Source organism: Atta colombica, unplaced genomic scaffold, assembly GCF_001594045.1.
Source record: "Atta colombica isolate Treedump-2 unplaced genomic scaffold, Acol1.0 scaffold257, whole genome shotgun sequence".
Lineage (NCBI taxonomy): Eukaryota > Metazoa > Arthropoda > Insecta > Hymenoptera > Formicidae > Atta > Atta colombica.
The window spans coordinates 167,254-183,560 of NW_017259356.1; the positions used below are offsets into that span (position 1 = coordinate 167,254).

General features: G+C 36.1%; 2 protein-coding genes across 6 annotated transcripts in view; one reads left to right on the top strand and one right to left on the bottom strand.

The window, feature by feature from the left end:
- Positions 1 to 3,173: 3,173 nt before the first annotated feature.
- On the bottom strand, positions 3,174 to 7,291 carry LOC108689104 (membrane-associated protein Hem). Its single transcript, XM_018195730.1, has 2 exons — positions 7,205 to 7,291; positions 3,174 to 7,135 (listed from the first exon to the last, which is right to left on the bottom strand). Exon 2 carries the CDS (start codon positions 6,997 to 6,999, stop codon positions 3,631 to 3,633), a length of 3,369 nt encoding a protein of 1,122 aa, XP_018051219.1. The 5' UTR covers positions 7,000 to 7,135; positions 7,205 to 7,291; the 3' UTR covers positions 3,174 to 3,630.
- Positions 7,292 to 7,555: 264 nt separating this feature from the next.
- Positions 7,556 to 16,307, top strand: part of LOC108689105 (CUGBP Elav-like family member 4) — a 672,688-nt gene continuing 663,936 nt past the window's right edge. For all 5 annotated transcript variants that reach the window (XM_018195731.1, XM_018195734.1, XM_018195733.1 and 2 more), the window contains exon 1: positions 7,556 to 7,621. In XM_018195731.1, the coding sequence (XP_018051220.1) occupies positions 7,590 to 7,621 (32 nt within the window). In that variant the 5' untranslated portion in view covers positions 7,556 to 7,589. The remainder of the gene's footprint in view (positions 7,622 to 16,307) is intronic.

Genomic DNA, 16,307 nt, shown 5'->3' on the forward strand with positions numbered 1-16,307 from the left:
ACTCGTAAGCGAGAAACACGAGATCGGTTCTCATCCTCGAAGTGAATCGTATCTGGTGCTGTCAAACCATTGTCGATACGATTATGCACTTCCCTTTTCTGAAACGCCAAATCTAACAAATGACTGAATTCTTTTTCGCTCTTTTATCGACGTCTTTGTGCAACAGGTAACAAAAACGTCGAGATCGATGTTCACTCCTGTTCACAATAATAATATTCCATTTACAATGAATAATAACAAACATATATGACATTTAAATTAGCGATAATTAATCGAGACAAATGATCTCAGAGAAAAACTGTGTGTTAGAGATTAAAATTCTTTTTATATAATTGATTTTTATGATTTATTTTTATCAATTTTTTAATTATATAATTCATATCTTTAATATTTTAATCTAACAATCGATCAAATACAATTTTTGTAAAGTGAGATTAAAAAACAGATTAATTTCGTAACTTTCGTAAACTTTTTTATAATTATTACGCAGAATCGTTTATAACGAACACTTATTTTTAAACTTCAACATCCTCATATTATTTTTGTAAATTTTAAGCAAAACGAGACTGTTCCGAAATTTGGCATTGATTTTTATTTTTCATATAGAAATTCGTAGAATTTAAAAACGGAAATCGTATTTTTAAATATCGATTGGTGTAATTGATATATCTCTATGTCTATCCGCAATTGAATTACAACCCTCTGCGTTGTAACTTTAAGACTGTGTTTTATCAAGGCGGAAAATTGAATATAGGGATGCAGGATTAAAACGAGGAGGTGCCAGTAAAAACGCTATAATACGAGTTTGCGGATCGTGTGAAAATGTACAATAGATGCAATGTGATTATTAGATGGATCATACGAGGTTTCGCGAGGAAAAGAGTAAGTGAGAGGAAATGAGATGGAAAGTAAAAAGTTTTTTGGGCGTGTGAGAAAATATTTGAGTGAGAGACCGCGAAAGAGATAGATCGCGAGTGTGTATATCTGTGTAAATATACTGATACATTATAAAATGATTATATAACCATAACGGATGGTAAAGCGAATACAAAAAATACTTGTTTTTATATCAGATCTGTATTATAGCGAAATATTATTCTGTATTTTGTAATCAGAACGGAAGTTTAGGGATGACGTGCGAGTGTCTGTACATGCGTGTAATCGAGCCTCTGGGTTTTAAGTATGATTCTTTGCCGATTCATCATGGACCGGAGGAATCGTATGATCAACGTTATTTAGGAAATTTCGAGGTTTCTTGCGTATAGGTGCAAAAAAATTCCGTTTGACCCCATTCACAGCCGCTCATAATATTATTGAACGATTTAATATGTTTCAATGCGAGCAACAATCCGTGACACTCAACGGATGAGATTTACTGCCAATGAACGTAGCCAGGTGCGATTCGATTAATTTTAATACATTAATTATAGTATCGCTAGAAATGTTTTCTGCCAATGTAAATGTTAATTACGGTCTTCTAAATGTACGATAATAGCATGAATATTTTAGACAATCGTCAGATAAAGAAGACTTTTTTATACGTCCTTTATTAAATTTCATTTTATGCCGAAAAAAAAAGATTTTTTCTGTACATTAACAAAAAATACGAAATGTCGTTCGAAAAGTCATCGAGAATCTCTGGGTAATCATTTCGTTCCAAGCCACTGCCATTTGACGAGCAATCTTGAGGTAGTTAGAACTTGCTTTCGGAACGAGCTGACATCCCGATCGAACGTTATTGGTGCGCGATCTACCTTTGCTTCCATTTCACTGCCACTAGCATTTCGAACGACTGAATTGTTATGATCAAAAATCGCATGTACAAATTCGTACGCGACGTAACGAATATCCAAAGACGACAAAATAGTTAGCAATGCCTTGTTACGTTCCGAAAGCCTAAAGAGCGATGGAATGGGGTCAGGGTGTAGTTACTAGTTGACAATGAAGTTGCATGCGCGTACGAAAGGATTAATAAGAAATAAGGATAAATTCTCCTTCATCATTTGTCCCAGACCTCTAACTACATATGCTTAAGCTTATTCATTTCCGCGGCATCCGGATTAAGATGCGACTTTAATTCCCCTGTAATAACGAACTTCCTGTACGGTTCGTTGCAATAATGCAATGTGTCACTATTATGTATCACGTTGATAACGATAACGAAAGCGTAATCTTCAAGACTATACGCGATTGGCGTACTGTATACCGATCTTAATCCAGAACCGCATTACTGTGACGCGATGCACATACAACACTACTCTATCACTTGTACATAATGTTAGAGAAGAAAAGAACAAAAAGAAAATCGAAGATTATATTTTTTCTATCGATCCAAAAACGTGGTGACCTATCAACATCGTGCATCTGGGATTATTTAAGCATATAATTTCGTGCCCTTTGTACCGAATCACTTCGCAAACGACGAATTGTTTTCTCCAGGAATCGTACGTTTTTATTTTGAGTGTTACTTGGATATCACCGAACATCAAGTGACCCTTACGTTCGTGCCGTATCTCTACTTTTAGTCGATGATGCGCTTTTAAGATGTATCTCTTTATTGTAAATTAAAACCGAGCATGATACTGACCAATCGCTGAACGTAGCTTCAGACCACCACTCTCTCTTTTTCCCAAAATGTCTAGAATGCGGCGAGTGTTTTAAGAATATTATAAATAAATGAATTATGATTGTGAATATCTCTTGTGTTATGTTAATGTGATTAAAAAAGACAAAACATTGTAAAGAATTAAATAAAGCATACATTTTACATTTATTCGTTTGTAATCTTTGGAACGATGAGGATAGTGAAGATTACGAATCATTGTTTTGTACATATAATTTTATTTGTTATATAAACTATTGTAAAAGAGTTACAATTGTACATTAAAAAGTCATAGTGGGTAAATGATGATACCTACTGTGTGATACATGAATATCGCGATCTTTAGCTTGAAGTTATGGGAACTTACATCATACATTCCAGTGCAATAGAAAAATTCTTTGAGATAAACTATAATACTCAATTGAAATTTAAGATATGCAATCGTATGTTTTTATTTAATATTGTATTATTAACGAATATTTCAAGCCGTCAAATATACAGAATTGAGAAAATACTGTACAATACAAAATGCTTATTATATGTCACCTCAAATATATTAGAAAATCCGTGACACAAATTGTCCATTGATTAATTTTCCTCGATAAAGATTCTTACAAAGACAATCGAATTATACAAATGTTTCGGCGATAAATAGATCGCAATTATACAGATTAAATGTGACGCGCGGTTTTTGCCACAAGCAACGTAGAGAAATGGCTGAAGTATATTATAATGCCGCAAGCTTTACCATTCTGTTGAAATATCGAGAAATAATTTGTAAATAACTTTATCGACCTTTGAACATTCGTATGCATTTACCACTCTCTCATACTTTCGCTGATGTATGCTTGTACTTTTTCAGCGATACTAATCGAAAACTAATCCTATTCAGAAAGTTATCATTCGGCCAGATATATAATAGCAAAGTTTTCATGATTGCTTCCGATGTTATAAGTGGACGTAAAAAAAGTGGCCCTGAGTGGCAAGTTATAAATGCAGCACCTCGTCTCGCAATTTCGCTATTAAATTCACGGTTGCGAATGCTCAAGTTTGTACACATCGTGATATGCATTGCGTATCAGTGCATATGGAAAACAACTCTCCAACAAGTCCATCGTCAAGAATGGAGATTCTTGAACTATTTGATCGAGCAGAAGATACACGGACTCTCTATTTCGAGTTGCCTCCTTGTCCGCTTCTTGCCCTAATTTTAACAAGCTCGACGAGGCCAGAGCGAGGAACTCCTTCATTCTGTCCTCTATATCATTTTGTCCACAAATCGTGAACAATGCTCCAAATATATTATTTATTGCTGTAGCCATGCAATGTATGTTATTGGAGTGGCCTTCGAGTGACGCTCTGTAAAAGGAGTTATCGTTCCGAGACAATTTCGGAATGGAAACCGCTACGAAGACCATCAACAAGCAAACAAGCAAATGCTCGTCCTCGTCGACTTCAGCTTTCTGGTTTCGCAGTGCTGTCGTCAAAGTGGGATCGACTTTGCAAGTCAAGCCTGCGGCCGACGTCATCTCGGAGACGACGCGCATAGGATCGCCGGATGGCAGATGATGTCTGAAGTCCAATATAGAGCTCAACAGAAACGGTATACGTTCCTCCAATACGTCGACTAGTGCTGACTGTGACAACTGTCGGAAGCTGAGAATGACACCTATTATAGTAACTCGCTGAAGAACGTTGTCCACGTGTTGTAGCTTCTTGAACTGCTCCTTCATCACTTCCGGCTTGTCGAAATTTGTTCTCAGAGAAATCAGCACATCCTTGTTGCCGGCCACCAATTTCTTCAATTGTTGTACCTGACTGGCAATATGCCACATCAAGTTCTCATTCAACATCTTCATACCGTATGGTCCTATCAATTCTGCTAATGCCCTTAACTCATTAATATCGGAAAACTCTTCGGCGTTAAAGGGTATAGCACCTTCAACCGACAAGCTGACAAATGCCCGTTGATTCGCCGAATAGCAAATATTACCGGCGCTTACTCGCCTCAGCAAAACGTCCGAATACCATTGCGTATAGAGCGCAGCTATAGTTTTGTCACCGTGACTGTCCAGCTCCTGTGTTTGTTGCAGCAGAGCATTGTTGAAGACCCGTGTGATATCTATGTGCACGTAATTCTCGATGGTCTGAAGAACATTCATGTAAGATCTAACGCTGACGAAGAGCTCAGACGGTTTGGCTATCTCACTGGTATCCGGATTATACATGACCATTCCCACCAGCGCTCTAGCAAATCGCGACTCCAGATGTTGATGCAGATACTCTCTTGGCGCGAAAGTATACTCCCAGACATTAATAGTAGGACAGTAATTAATGGCATAACACAGCTCAGTAAGAGCCATGTGCAGCTTGTCCATCGTCGTTAATTCCTCCCGGGTTTTCCGATAGCTCTCTATACCAGGCTTGTGAATCTCGTACATGTTCTTCTTATTCTTATCCTTCTTCTTACGATTAACAACTTGTGAAATTAATAGAGCGCAGTGTTTCGGCAATAATTTGTCGCTCATATTGCACTGCTCGTCGCAAATAGTCGTGATAATATTCTTAGCTTCTTTCGCCATTTCATCCAGAAACATATTGACAACGGAAAGGCTTCTCTCGCGAATGTGATGACGTTCTTCCGGACAGAGCTCGTGAGTACAACTTTGAAAATGACTGCATATGAGCGGGAAGGCAACGATATACCGATTCTGGGCAGGAAACTCGAGGCACATGTGAAACTGATCCTCGAATATTTTGCTGTAAAAGCAGAAGATAGATAAATCAGACGTCTCGACTAACATCTCGTCCAAGTTGTCAACCATTTTCGTGTGGAAAATTACAGTATCCATGAAAGAAGCTAATTCTCTATTATCAGCCAGATTCATATTGCATTTCGCAATAGACATATAGGCCTGCAGCCTAAACCAATCCAATCGAAAGGCACGGAAATCAAACAATTCATTGTCCTCGACCTGCTTTACAGTCAGACTAGCTATAATTGAACACATATCACTAAGAATAGCCCCCTCGTCTTCCGGGCAAACCGGAAGATTTTGTATCATCTGATGCAAAGCGGGAGCATCGAATCCTGAAAGAAATTGGACGTAATACCTTTGAAGCACCTGAGAATATTTTTTTACTAGCGCTCGTAATTCCTCGCAATGGAAGAGCAATTCTGGCAATTGACGATCCACCAAATCCTCGCCACCTCGTCCCTTGCCTTTACCTTGAATAGGAGGATTATCTCCGTGTCTCAATAACCACAAGACTTCGTCTCTCGCATGAGAGAGACCCATTAATACCAGCAGCGCTTTCGGTCCCAGAAGACCAGGCTGGTCTGTCAAAATTAAACCTAATTCCTTCAGAGCAGTCCTCAAGAATTTTCTTCTTTCTCTATGTCTATAGCCAGCTTTTTGTACTGCTTGATTGTAACATTCTTTCACCTCTGATACCCGTTTTCCATATCCTTTCATACCTTCGAAGAATGTTTGAATATACTGATGTATATAAATCACCTCGTCTCTAAACAACGCTAATACCCATCCAGATTCTAAAGCAGTGATCCACAGTTTGCTTGGTTGTTCCTGGCTCAAGAATGTGTGACAAAGCGTAAATCCAAGAATCACCCATCTCTCGATTCTATCCAAACTCAATGTCTCGCAGGACATAGTGTCTGTTGCTGCTGCTTTTAATATCTGTCCAGGACTACCAACGAGACTTAACTTCTGATCAGCTCTCCACGTATCAGCAGACAAATTTCTACCAGGATACACTGGCCACAGCGAAGTTAGAGCATTTTTCAGCAATTTAGAATGTGGCACGAATTCTTCGGAAAGTTTTTTCAACGGAGCATCATAATCCATAATCATCTGTCCTAAGCGAGGAAAGCTGGGATCCGACTGACTATGTACCATCTCGTGAGCCGCATTGAAGAGTCCCAGCACAGCTTTGCGATCCTCGACTCGCGACAGGAGAATCATCAGGCTGATGTATGTGATTACAAGATCTAGATAACCTTTGGTCAAATCAAAATTAATTGTAATATCCATGTGAACGCCACACGCATCCATAGTAGTCAGAAGTTCGCACACATTGTCTTTAAAATCTAGCAGATCAACGAACGTATAATAGTACAATGACAGAGACTTGATAATCTCATTACGAATGTTCATAATGGTCTGTAATCCTTTAATATCGATGTTAGGGAACTTCCTGACGATCGTCTTGATGGAAGACTCCAATGCCTTGTCAGAGAGGAAGGCAGGCTTCGACTTGGCATCACCACAGGCCTTCTTGATATTGTAAATACGCGTTAACATACCTATACCTCTGTCGTTCAGGATGGTCAACTTCTCGGCCAGCTTCTGCTGGCTCGGCACGATGGGTCGAGCCATGACCGCGTTGCTTGATCGCCTCTCACGCGATTGGCATTACTTATCAACTTGTTAAACGTAAATGACAGCGATCAGTTGACCCCACCCCTGGGGGTAATTTATCTCACCGGATATGCCGAGTGTTTCCTCTGGTTCCCTGCAAGGGAAAACAACAATTGATTCACGCGCTCGCACGACGTCGATACATTCGTCTCGGTATACTCACCTTGCCACCGTGATTACATGTTTCACACCGAATTACAATGCATCGCGATACGATAGGCCGAAGCAAATCACTGTACGTACCAGTACCTGTGCTGTACTCCAAGTGCGCTCTGACACGGCGCTTACCGCGTGAAGTTGCTCCGCTGTCTCCGCTATTGGCGCTATTGGCGATGCAGTGCTGCCAACGCGGCGAACGCGAAACGTCTAGAGTAGAAGTGCCGAGCGCGCAGTAGATTTGAAATCGCGGCCGTGCGATGTCGAGCGCGGGAAGTTTCGCTCGTTCGCGCGTGTGTGATTGTTAAAGTGCAATTTTGGATAACGGCGAGCTGGACTACCTGAAGGCGACGGATCTTTGGATGTGAGGAAACAGGAAGCGCGCACAGCCGATGCGGCGATCGATTCGGGATCTTCTTGCCAGGTATTCATATGTTCGTGATTGCGACGCACGATGCGTGTTTTCATGTTGCATTTTATTAAATTACTAAAATTCTGCGTTTGTGGCGTAGTTCTAATAATTTATTAAAATGCGAGCAATCCAACGGAAAAAAATGTGTCATGCCGCTGTAGGTTTAACACAAGCTTTCCACATTACGCAGATCGCCAAAGAATGTCCTAAAGTATCCGCAGGACATCCCTGTGTCCTCCAAACGTCCTAAGAATGTTTCCAAGATGTCTATTGCATAAATTGTGCTGTATAGATATTCGATCAAAAATTACGAAATTTACTTGCGATCAACGATAAATATGGCATCCTTTCGGAAATTTCTGTTTCGCAAGTGATATTTCAATCGCACCTATGATATTTGTGTAAAATAGGGGCAATTTCGCTTTGTGGTATATCGAAAATATGGTAAGCAGATTCACGGAATGCAAAATTGAAAATCTGCATATCATTTTTCGCGATAGGAAAATCACGGAATTTGAAAATTGTCCGTTTTGTCGCTGGTGCCATCTGCCAATGCGATTCTGCACTTGATCGCTCTCTTTTACCATTATAGGTAATTTGCCAACAGAATATTTTAATATATAGATAATTACCGACACAATACTAAAAATTTTTAATATATTTATTATATCGTATATAAAATAGATAGGTATTTTTGAATTTATTGCCAGTTCTATAATATAAAATTATTTAAAATGGACTAATTATTGAATTATTTAAAGATAGTAATGCCCTTTAAGAGACGCGATTTAAACATTTAAAAAATACATTTTATTAATGTCCATTTATTAAATTACATAAATATTAAAGAATAAATATATTAAAAAGTACGAAAGAATATATAAAAATTTAATATATATATATTAGCATAAAACTGAAATTACATAATTTTATAAGAAACGAATTTACGCAGTATAAAGAAATAAGAATACTGCTTTGAAAGTGACTTTGATACTATTTTATGTAGCTATAAATAATGTAGAGTGATCACAAAAAAAAATTTATGCAATGTTCGTATTGATATGAATCTATATGGAAAGAAGAGTTTTGTTGGAATATTTAAAAATTTAGCTAAATACAGATTTAAAAATAATTTGTTGTCAATTATCAAAATAATTATAACAATTTAAGCATAAAGGTATATATTTTGATATAAAATTTGATATTTTAATTATCAAAATAATTATGTTTATAAATTCAAAGTTAGAATATCAAAATTTTGTGCATTCATCATGTTTGAGATTCCTTTATAATTATCCGATAAAAAATTTTTCATGCATGAATATGTATAACAAATATGTATAACATACATAAACATATATATTCATAAACATATATAATTATATATAAATATGTCTATACATGTTCATTGTATAGTTCTCTTTCTTTTGTAAAATTATTTTTTAGTGTAACAGAAATAATAAGAATAATATTAAAAAAATAAAAAAATTAAAGGGATAATTTTTGGATTGTTCGTTTTAGAAAAAAAACACATTATATAATTGTAATTTATATGTAATTTTTTTACATTTCTTCAAATTTGATTTTTTCTAAAACAAATAAGTGTGAAAATTATCCTTTTAATTATTTTTAATGTTTTCCCATTACTAATATTATTTCTATTACACTAAAAAGTAATTTTACAAAAGAAAGATGGATATATGGACATATTTCATATATGATTATACATGTTATGAATATTTATGTTATACATATTTATACATATTCACATGTATGAAAAATTTTTTTTGTTATAGCCCGACAAAATTATTTTTAGATCTGTAGCTAACTAAATTTTTAGATTCAGCAAAATCATTCTTTCTCTGTATGATAAGTGCGAGAAAGGAATATAATGCATATAGCAATACGTTATTATACAATTTATACAGTTTCACGAATCTAAAATTAAAGATTCGCTTCTTTATCTTCTTGTTCTTGCGGAATGATTGATAATCCGGAATAGCGTACATAATTTCGTATTTACAGAAAGATAATATATCATTCTCGCATACATGGTATATAGGATACTTTACGAATAGTATTGGCGATGCGAGAAACCCAAAACTGATATCTATCTTATATCAGGGAAAACTGCAGGCAAAAAGTCCTCCACTATCTAGATATATGATAATGGATATAATTCTTCGAGTATCTTATATATCTCTTATGAGTATTATTCGTTTATGAGCGTTTTTGGATGCTGTTCAATTCTCATCTCACCCTTCTTGCCGCCTCTCGGCGGCATGGATGGGATGCCCTCCTTCCCCTTCATTGGCGGTTTTATACTACTTTCCCATTTTTCATTAGCACAATCAAACTGGCCGTACGCGGAGAAACAATGGCTTCTTGCCGGTCTTCGGCATGGGCGTTTCTCCGCGGAGAAAAAAAGTGTATAGATTATCGATCGATAGAGAGGGGCTTGGCCGTTGTGTTTGCCTTCTCATTCTCGGACGGAATGAGGGGGGGGGGGGAGGAAGAGAGGAGGGAGAGAAAAAAGAAAGAGTGAGAACGGTTCTACTGGTTGGTCTCTCTCGAATCACATCGAGTGCGAATCGCCTCTGTTGACTGCGAATTCGTAATTGTTTCCTGCTCGGAGGAGGAGACCAGGTGGAATAACTAACGACCAATTTCCTTCGGCAGGCGAGTCATTCCCCGGTATGATCGATTCGATTATCGCTCGTCCTCGCGATTTCGAGCAGCGTACATCACGGTTCCCTCTTCCGTCTTTGCAAATCGTTGGTCATAACTTGACGACGAATCCCGTGTGAATCTTGGAAAAATGTCCACGCATATCGCAGGATTTTACGGAGCTTTACTCGATAAATTGGAATCAGCTTGAAGATTTATTAGGGATTAAAATGTAGCGATGTGTCTATTATGCGGTTTAATTCCTTGAGTAATGTCCTATTGAACAACGCTTCGATTTAGTTCATTTTTTATGCATGAAAAATGAAACAAGAATTATACATTTTATTTGAAGAATTATACACTATATACTTCTTCAAGTTACACATAGTTTTATATATATATATATATATATATATATATATATATGTATATAAATAACTACTTGAAGAATATATAGTACAAATAAAATGTATAATTCTTGTTTCATTTTTCATGCATGAACATGAATATATATATATGTGTGTGTGTGTGTGTGTGTGTGTGTGTGTGTGTGTGTGTGTATGTATATAACTTGAAATTAAAAGAGGATAACGTATATGTTTTAATCTCGGAACAATATTATTGGCTGTGATATTCATCGTGTGAAAATTAAGGGTAACAAATTCTTAAGTTTAAGATAAATGTTGTCAGTTAGTGGACATGACCCAATTATTGGACAGAATGACAAAAATTATAAATATTAATCCTTTCCGATACTGCGTACATTGCAATGTACATCAAATTTGGAGACATTATCTCGGTTGAAATTATTTAATTCTATTGACATCATCTGAGATATGATGGCAGATTTTGGAACCATGTTCAAAAAATTTTTTTAATTGAATTCATGTGCACTTTAATAAGTAATTCATGTTAAAAAATTTAAATAATTTTTTTCAAAATTTGTACTATTCTTCCAACATATACATAATAATATTAATTATAATTTTTTAATATGAATTACTTATTAAAGTGCACACGAATTCACAGTTAAAAAATTTTTTAAACATGGTTCCAATAAAATCAGATTTGAAGGGATTAAACTTTTAATGATATCTAAATAAATTCGTGTTATTAAATTATTATAAACAACGAATTTATTTAAAGTCGTATATATCATCATTTAAAAGCTTAATATTTAAAATTTTTGTCATTTCGCCTAATAATTGGATTTCTACTAATTGTCTAGTGACTAGTATATTTATTTTATATATCATAGTAAGAAAAATTCTAGAGTCCAGCATGGCGAGCACGAAAATAAATTAGCTGCAAGTATCGCGAATACGAATGTAAGAGTTAATGATATTATACTAAAATATATAGCAAGAGTTAATGATATGCTAAAATATGTCTATATATATATATATAGACTTAAACACGTAACCACGAAGATGTCCAACAGTGGCGTTTCCTAACGACGTATCTGGGGTAAAGGGGAGGCAATTGGGGGCGGCTTTAATTATCTCACGGGCTTCCTAACGTGCAATTAATTCCGAATGCGGTTTAGTTTAGCGAACGAAGAGCAAACAATGTATTACGCCCTAGGCCGTCTAAACGTAGATGGTTACCACGGAATCGAGGCTGGAAGGGTCGGTTAAAGAGGCAATGGGGATAGCGTTAGGCTACTTTACGCAAATAGCATGGATCCTGCAGATAGTGCATACTTCCTGTAACGCCATACGTACATCCCTCCGTTTACTCGTCTTTCTCTCGTCCCTCGTATCCTTTTCATGATTTTCCACCCTCTCGAATCCTATCGCGGCCGCGAAGCGAGGTTAATGCTCTTTGTACTTGTGATTGTCTTTAATGTACGATTTTAGTGGAGATATGTTCTCTCGATTTTGCGACTTCCTCTCAACGCGCAATTCACGCAGTGTTCATTACTATTCTGATTTTAATCAGCGACATAACTCAGAACTATTTAATCTTTCGATTCTCATGCTGATCTCATAGACATAAGTTTCCAAGTGGACGAGTGACTAACTCCAAAAAATGTTCTATATGATAGCATGTTCTGCATATAAAAGCATAATAAAAAATTATAATAAAATATAAATTTAACAAATAAGCATATCAATTTGTAAATATATAATGCCATTTATTTTTATTTACAAAATTTTTATTCATATATCCACAAAAATTATTAAATTCTTCTGGCAAAATTATTCTGAAAAGATCATTTTTGAGGCGAGTAGCTCGCCCCGTTTGGGAGTTGAAAAAAATTAAGATTAGAAGAAACATCTTAGTTTTTTCCGAATAACTCATCAATAAGAAAAGTATTAATTGTATCAATTGTGTCAAGATTCATAATGACGCGCGTTTCAAGTTTTTATAGTAATTTTAATAATTCACTGCAATTATTGAAGTTTATTCGAACGATAGAGAAATCAAAGATTTCTTTATGAGATTTTGTACATAATTGAAAATTCAATTTGCTACTCTTGTGAGTGAATTTTCTTTCCGAAACGAGACCGAGCATTCGAAGGTAGCTTGTAGAAGAGAACCGAATGTAATTAACTCTGCTAGTGTATTACGAATCAATAGCGTACGCGTATATTGGATACGTACTATTAGCATACGTGTATTTGTATATTGCATGCTATTATGTATCATCCGCAAGCGATGTATATGTAGATAGATGTGTAATATATAATATGTTGACAATCAAGATTGAAAGCGTATCTCAATTAACGTTCAAGCGATAATTGGAAGTACCAAAATATTTTTCTCTCAATATATTAATTACGGTAGTAATTTATCAAGAAATGTTTGTAGCCAGAGTTCGTTCGTAAAATAAATCCGAGAATAAATGTTATTATAATATATAATATATATAATATAATAGAATTATGGAAGCTTCATTAAATTTTATAATCTTTTTTGAAATTATAATTGCGAAATATTCTGAGACTGAAATTAATTACAAATTATCTCATAGAATTTTATCCTATAAAACTTATATTTTATATAAAATTCATTGATCGTTCTCCTGATATAAAACAAATTTCTTATAATTTACCAATTTTTCAAATTAACGTTGTGATTGGATCGTATAATATTCCCGTAATATCCCAGCCGGACCAAATCAGAAATTGGCTCCAAATTTATTCACTACTTCGGCAAATACGCCGCGCTGAGATATACACAGAAGTCAGAAAAAAGGAGTGGGGGTAATTTTCCCGCAACTACTTTGTTACATGCTTTTATGTTGTATTAGTATTGTGTTATAAGTTTAGTTTCTTACTGTTAATGAAATTATTGTGAATTGAATCGATATTTGTCACTATATTGAGTAACGTTATCATAAATTATAATTTACGATTACTGTAGGATGTGCAAAAGATTTAGTGGTTATTTTGTGATATATGAGTGTAGAGAGGAATAGTAAAACATGTATAACAAAATACAAGTACTTTGCTCTTGTATTCTTTGTTTAGTTTGTTGTCTTGTATATTCCACCTGTTTGGGATATACGGTATTTTTAGCGGGCGAGATTTATGCTCAAAGTATACAAAGTGGGCAGATTGAATTCAGTGTATTAAATGCAATAAACGCATTACATGAAATATGTACCTCATGTCATAATACTTGTAATACATGTGGGAAGATTATTATTTATTAGTAATTATTATTTATTACTTCATATACATATTTATCATTCTTATTCCTTAATAAAACTTTATAAACGCATTTTATAAATTATTGTGTCATTTTACGACTTATTTATATGTATTATTTGTAAATTTTTCATGAGCCGTACATATCGCCCCTTCCTTTATGAGTAGTCATATATTTCTATCCCTACGGGATATACGGCAAAAATATAAGAATTTAAAAAAGTTCATTTTTTATAAATATTTATATATATAAATATTTCGGATTTCCAATATTTTTTCATAATAGTAGACAATACAAAGTTTTTACTGATAATTCATTTAATTTAAACATAGTAAATAATACTTAATAAATTAAGTTTTTAATAAGTGCGACACCGGAGTTATCCTAAAGTTGAAATTTATTATCAATCAGAAATTAATCCCAAATTATATTCAGCCGTCATAATGCGCAATGTTATTGATATTCTTGGATATTAAATGGAATGTAAGTTTCATAGAAAATAACCGAAAATTTACAGAGAAGAAAATTCTGCAAATTTGATAATGAAAAATAGAAATATATAACATAAATTGGTAGACATCAGGTAGTCAGGTTTAAAATGCAAAAATGCAAAAAAAGACGGGGGAAACGTGATAGTTTAGATTCGAAAAGAAAATAGACAGAGAATATCACATCTACTAGACTCGCGAGAGAGAGAGAGAGAGAGAAAAAAGAGGGGGGAGGGAGGAAAGAAGAGTACTGAAGGGAGACAGAGAGAGTAGTTCGCGCGAAGCGAATGACTGTGATTCGTCCAATTATCGGTTGGCACCAAAAGTGCTGGGTCTGGCTCGCCTGCCAAATGGGAAATAGCCGGCGAACTGCAGAGGCAAGCTATAGCTGTAGTTATGGACCTATGGACTCTGCGCGCGGACTGTATGGATCCCTTTCCTCTATCTTTTTTCTCCTTCCTCTTTCTCTCTCTCTCTCTCTCTCTCTCAGCATGATATGGACTTTTACGGTACGGAATCTACCGGACGATGTAAACGGCAATCGCCGAAAGATAATTTTGCCCCGTAGGATTCGACGATTTTCTGCCGGGATGACTTCGTGAGAGGTCGCGCGCTTGCGAACGGAAACCCGAAGGAATTGTAAAAATCCAATCGAAATTAGGACGTCGCACGGCGAGCTATCGGTTTCTCAAATTGCGTTTGAATATTCGTGTAACGCGGCGGGACGGCGGTTACTAAAAAATCGGAAAGCCGTATCGGTAATCGATATATGGAGCTAATCAATTCTGGCTGACTCGATATTGCCCTTACGCGAAGCAACGTGAATAGACGATAACAGACCGCTGGTTCGGTCATGTCATCCGTAAGAAAATCAGCTTCGCGAAATATGGCGATATCAAAATAGGACAGTCAATATTTTATGCGACTGAACACTCTCCGAGTAAAAATTGGATGCAGATCTGACAGTTCCGTCGAGTGAGGGAAGATAATCGGGGTTTTAATTTTGGACTTAATTATTCATGAATTAAACCGCATACACCAAAACCGTTTTCCACCTATTTGAAATACATAATTCGCGAAAGCGACGTTGTAAATTTTAAATATTGTCAAGCTAAAACCGGCCGTTTTACCATTTTACCATTTTAATTCTGTATTCATAACATAACGTCATATAACGTGTGTCGTATCGACCTCGTCGCGTTAATATTCAACGGGTGTCGTAGAAAATATCGCCATAGATAGAAGCAGCGGTCATCGATATGGTGTACTCGCAAAATCGCGAGTCCCTGGATTTTTCTGATCAGTCTCATCCGTTGTTCCTTCTTTCGTTTCGCGTTCACGCTCGGCTTAACTCGCTCCGAGACTGGTAAATGACGTCATTAACGAGGCTAAAGTGCTGACGCGTCGAGACTAACCCCAACCTTTGACCCACAGTTTACCCCCGTCCAGTTTCTCTCCACCCTTCGAGATCGATGCGTCGATTTCCGATGCCCCGTACCGCCGCCGTAAAGTTGGATAGAACCTTGCCGAGCATTCTACGCTGCGAATGGGTCAAAGGGACCTCGATCGCATAATATATCTCCATCCCTGGGATAAGTACGCGTTTTATCAACCTCACGTATCTCGCTCTCTTCATACCCTATACAAAAACAGTTAATATGTCGGAAATGGCTGCCGTTGTGCCTGACATTAACGCGCCGAATATATTGAGAAAGGGAGAGAGGGAAAAAAAAATTGCGTCGAGCGGAAAGTATTTACGAGCTTATGCTAATATTGAGATATCTGGCGTAGCAATATCGGGAATATATCTCGGGCGTATATCACGCCGTCGCTCTTCTTTATGCTAATCCATCAATTTAACTCGAGAAATATATATATATATATAT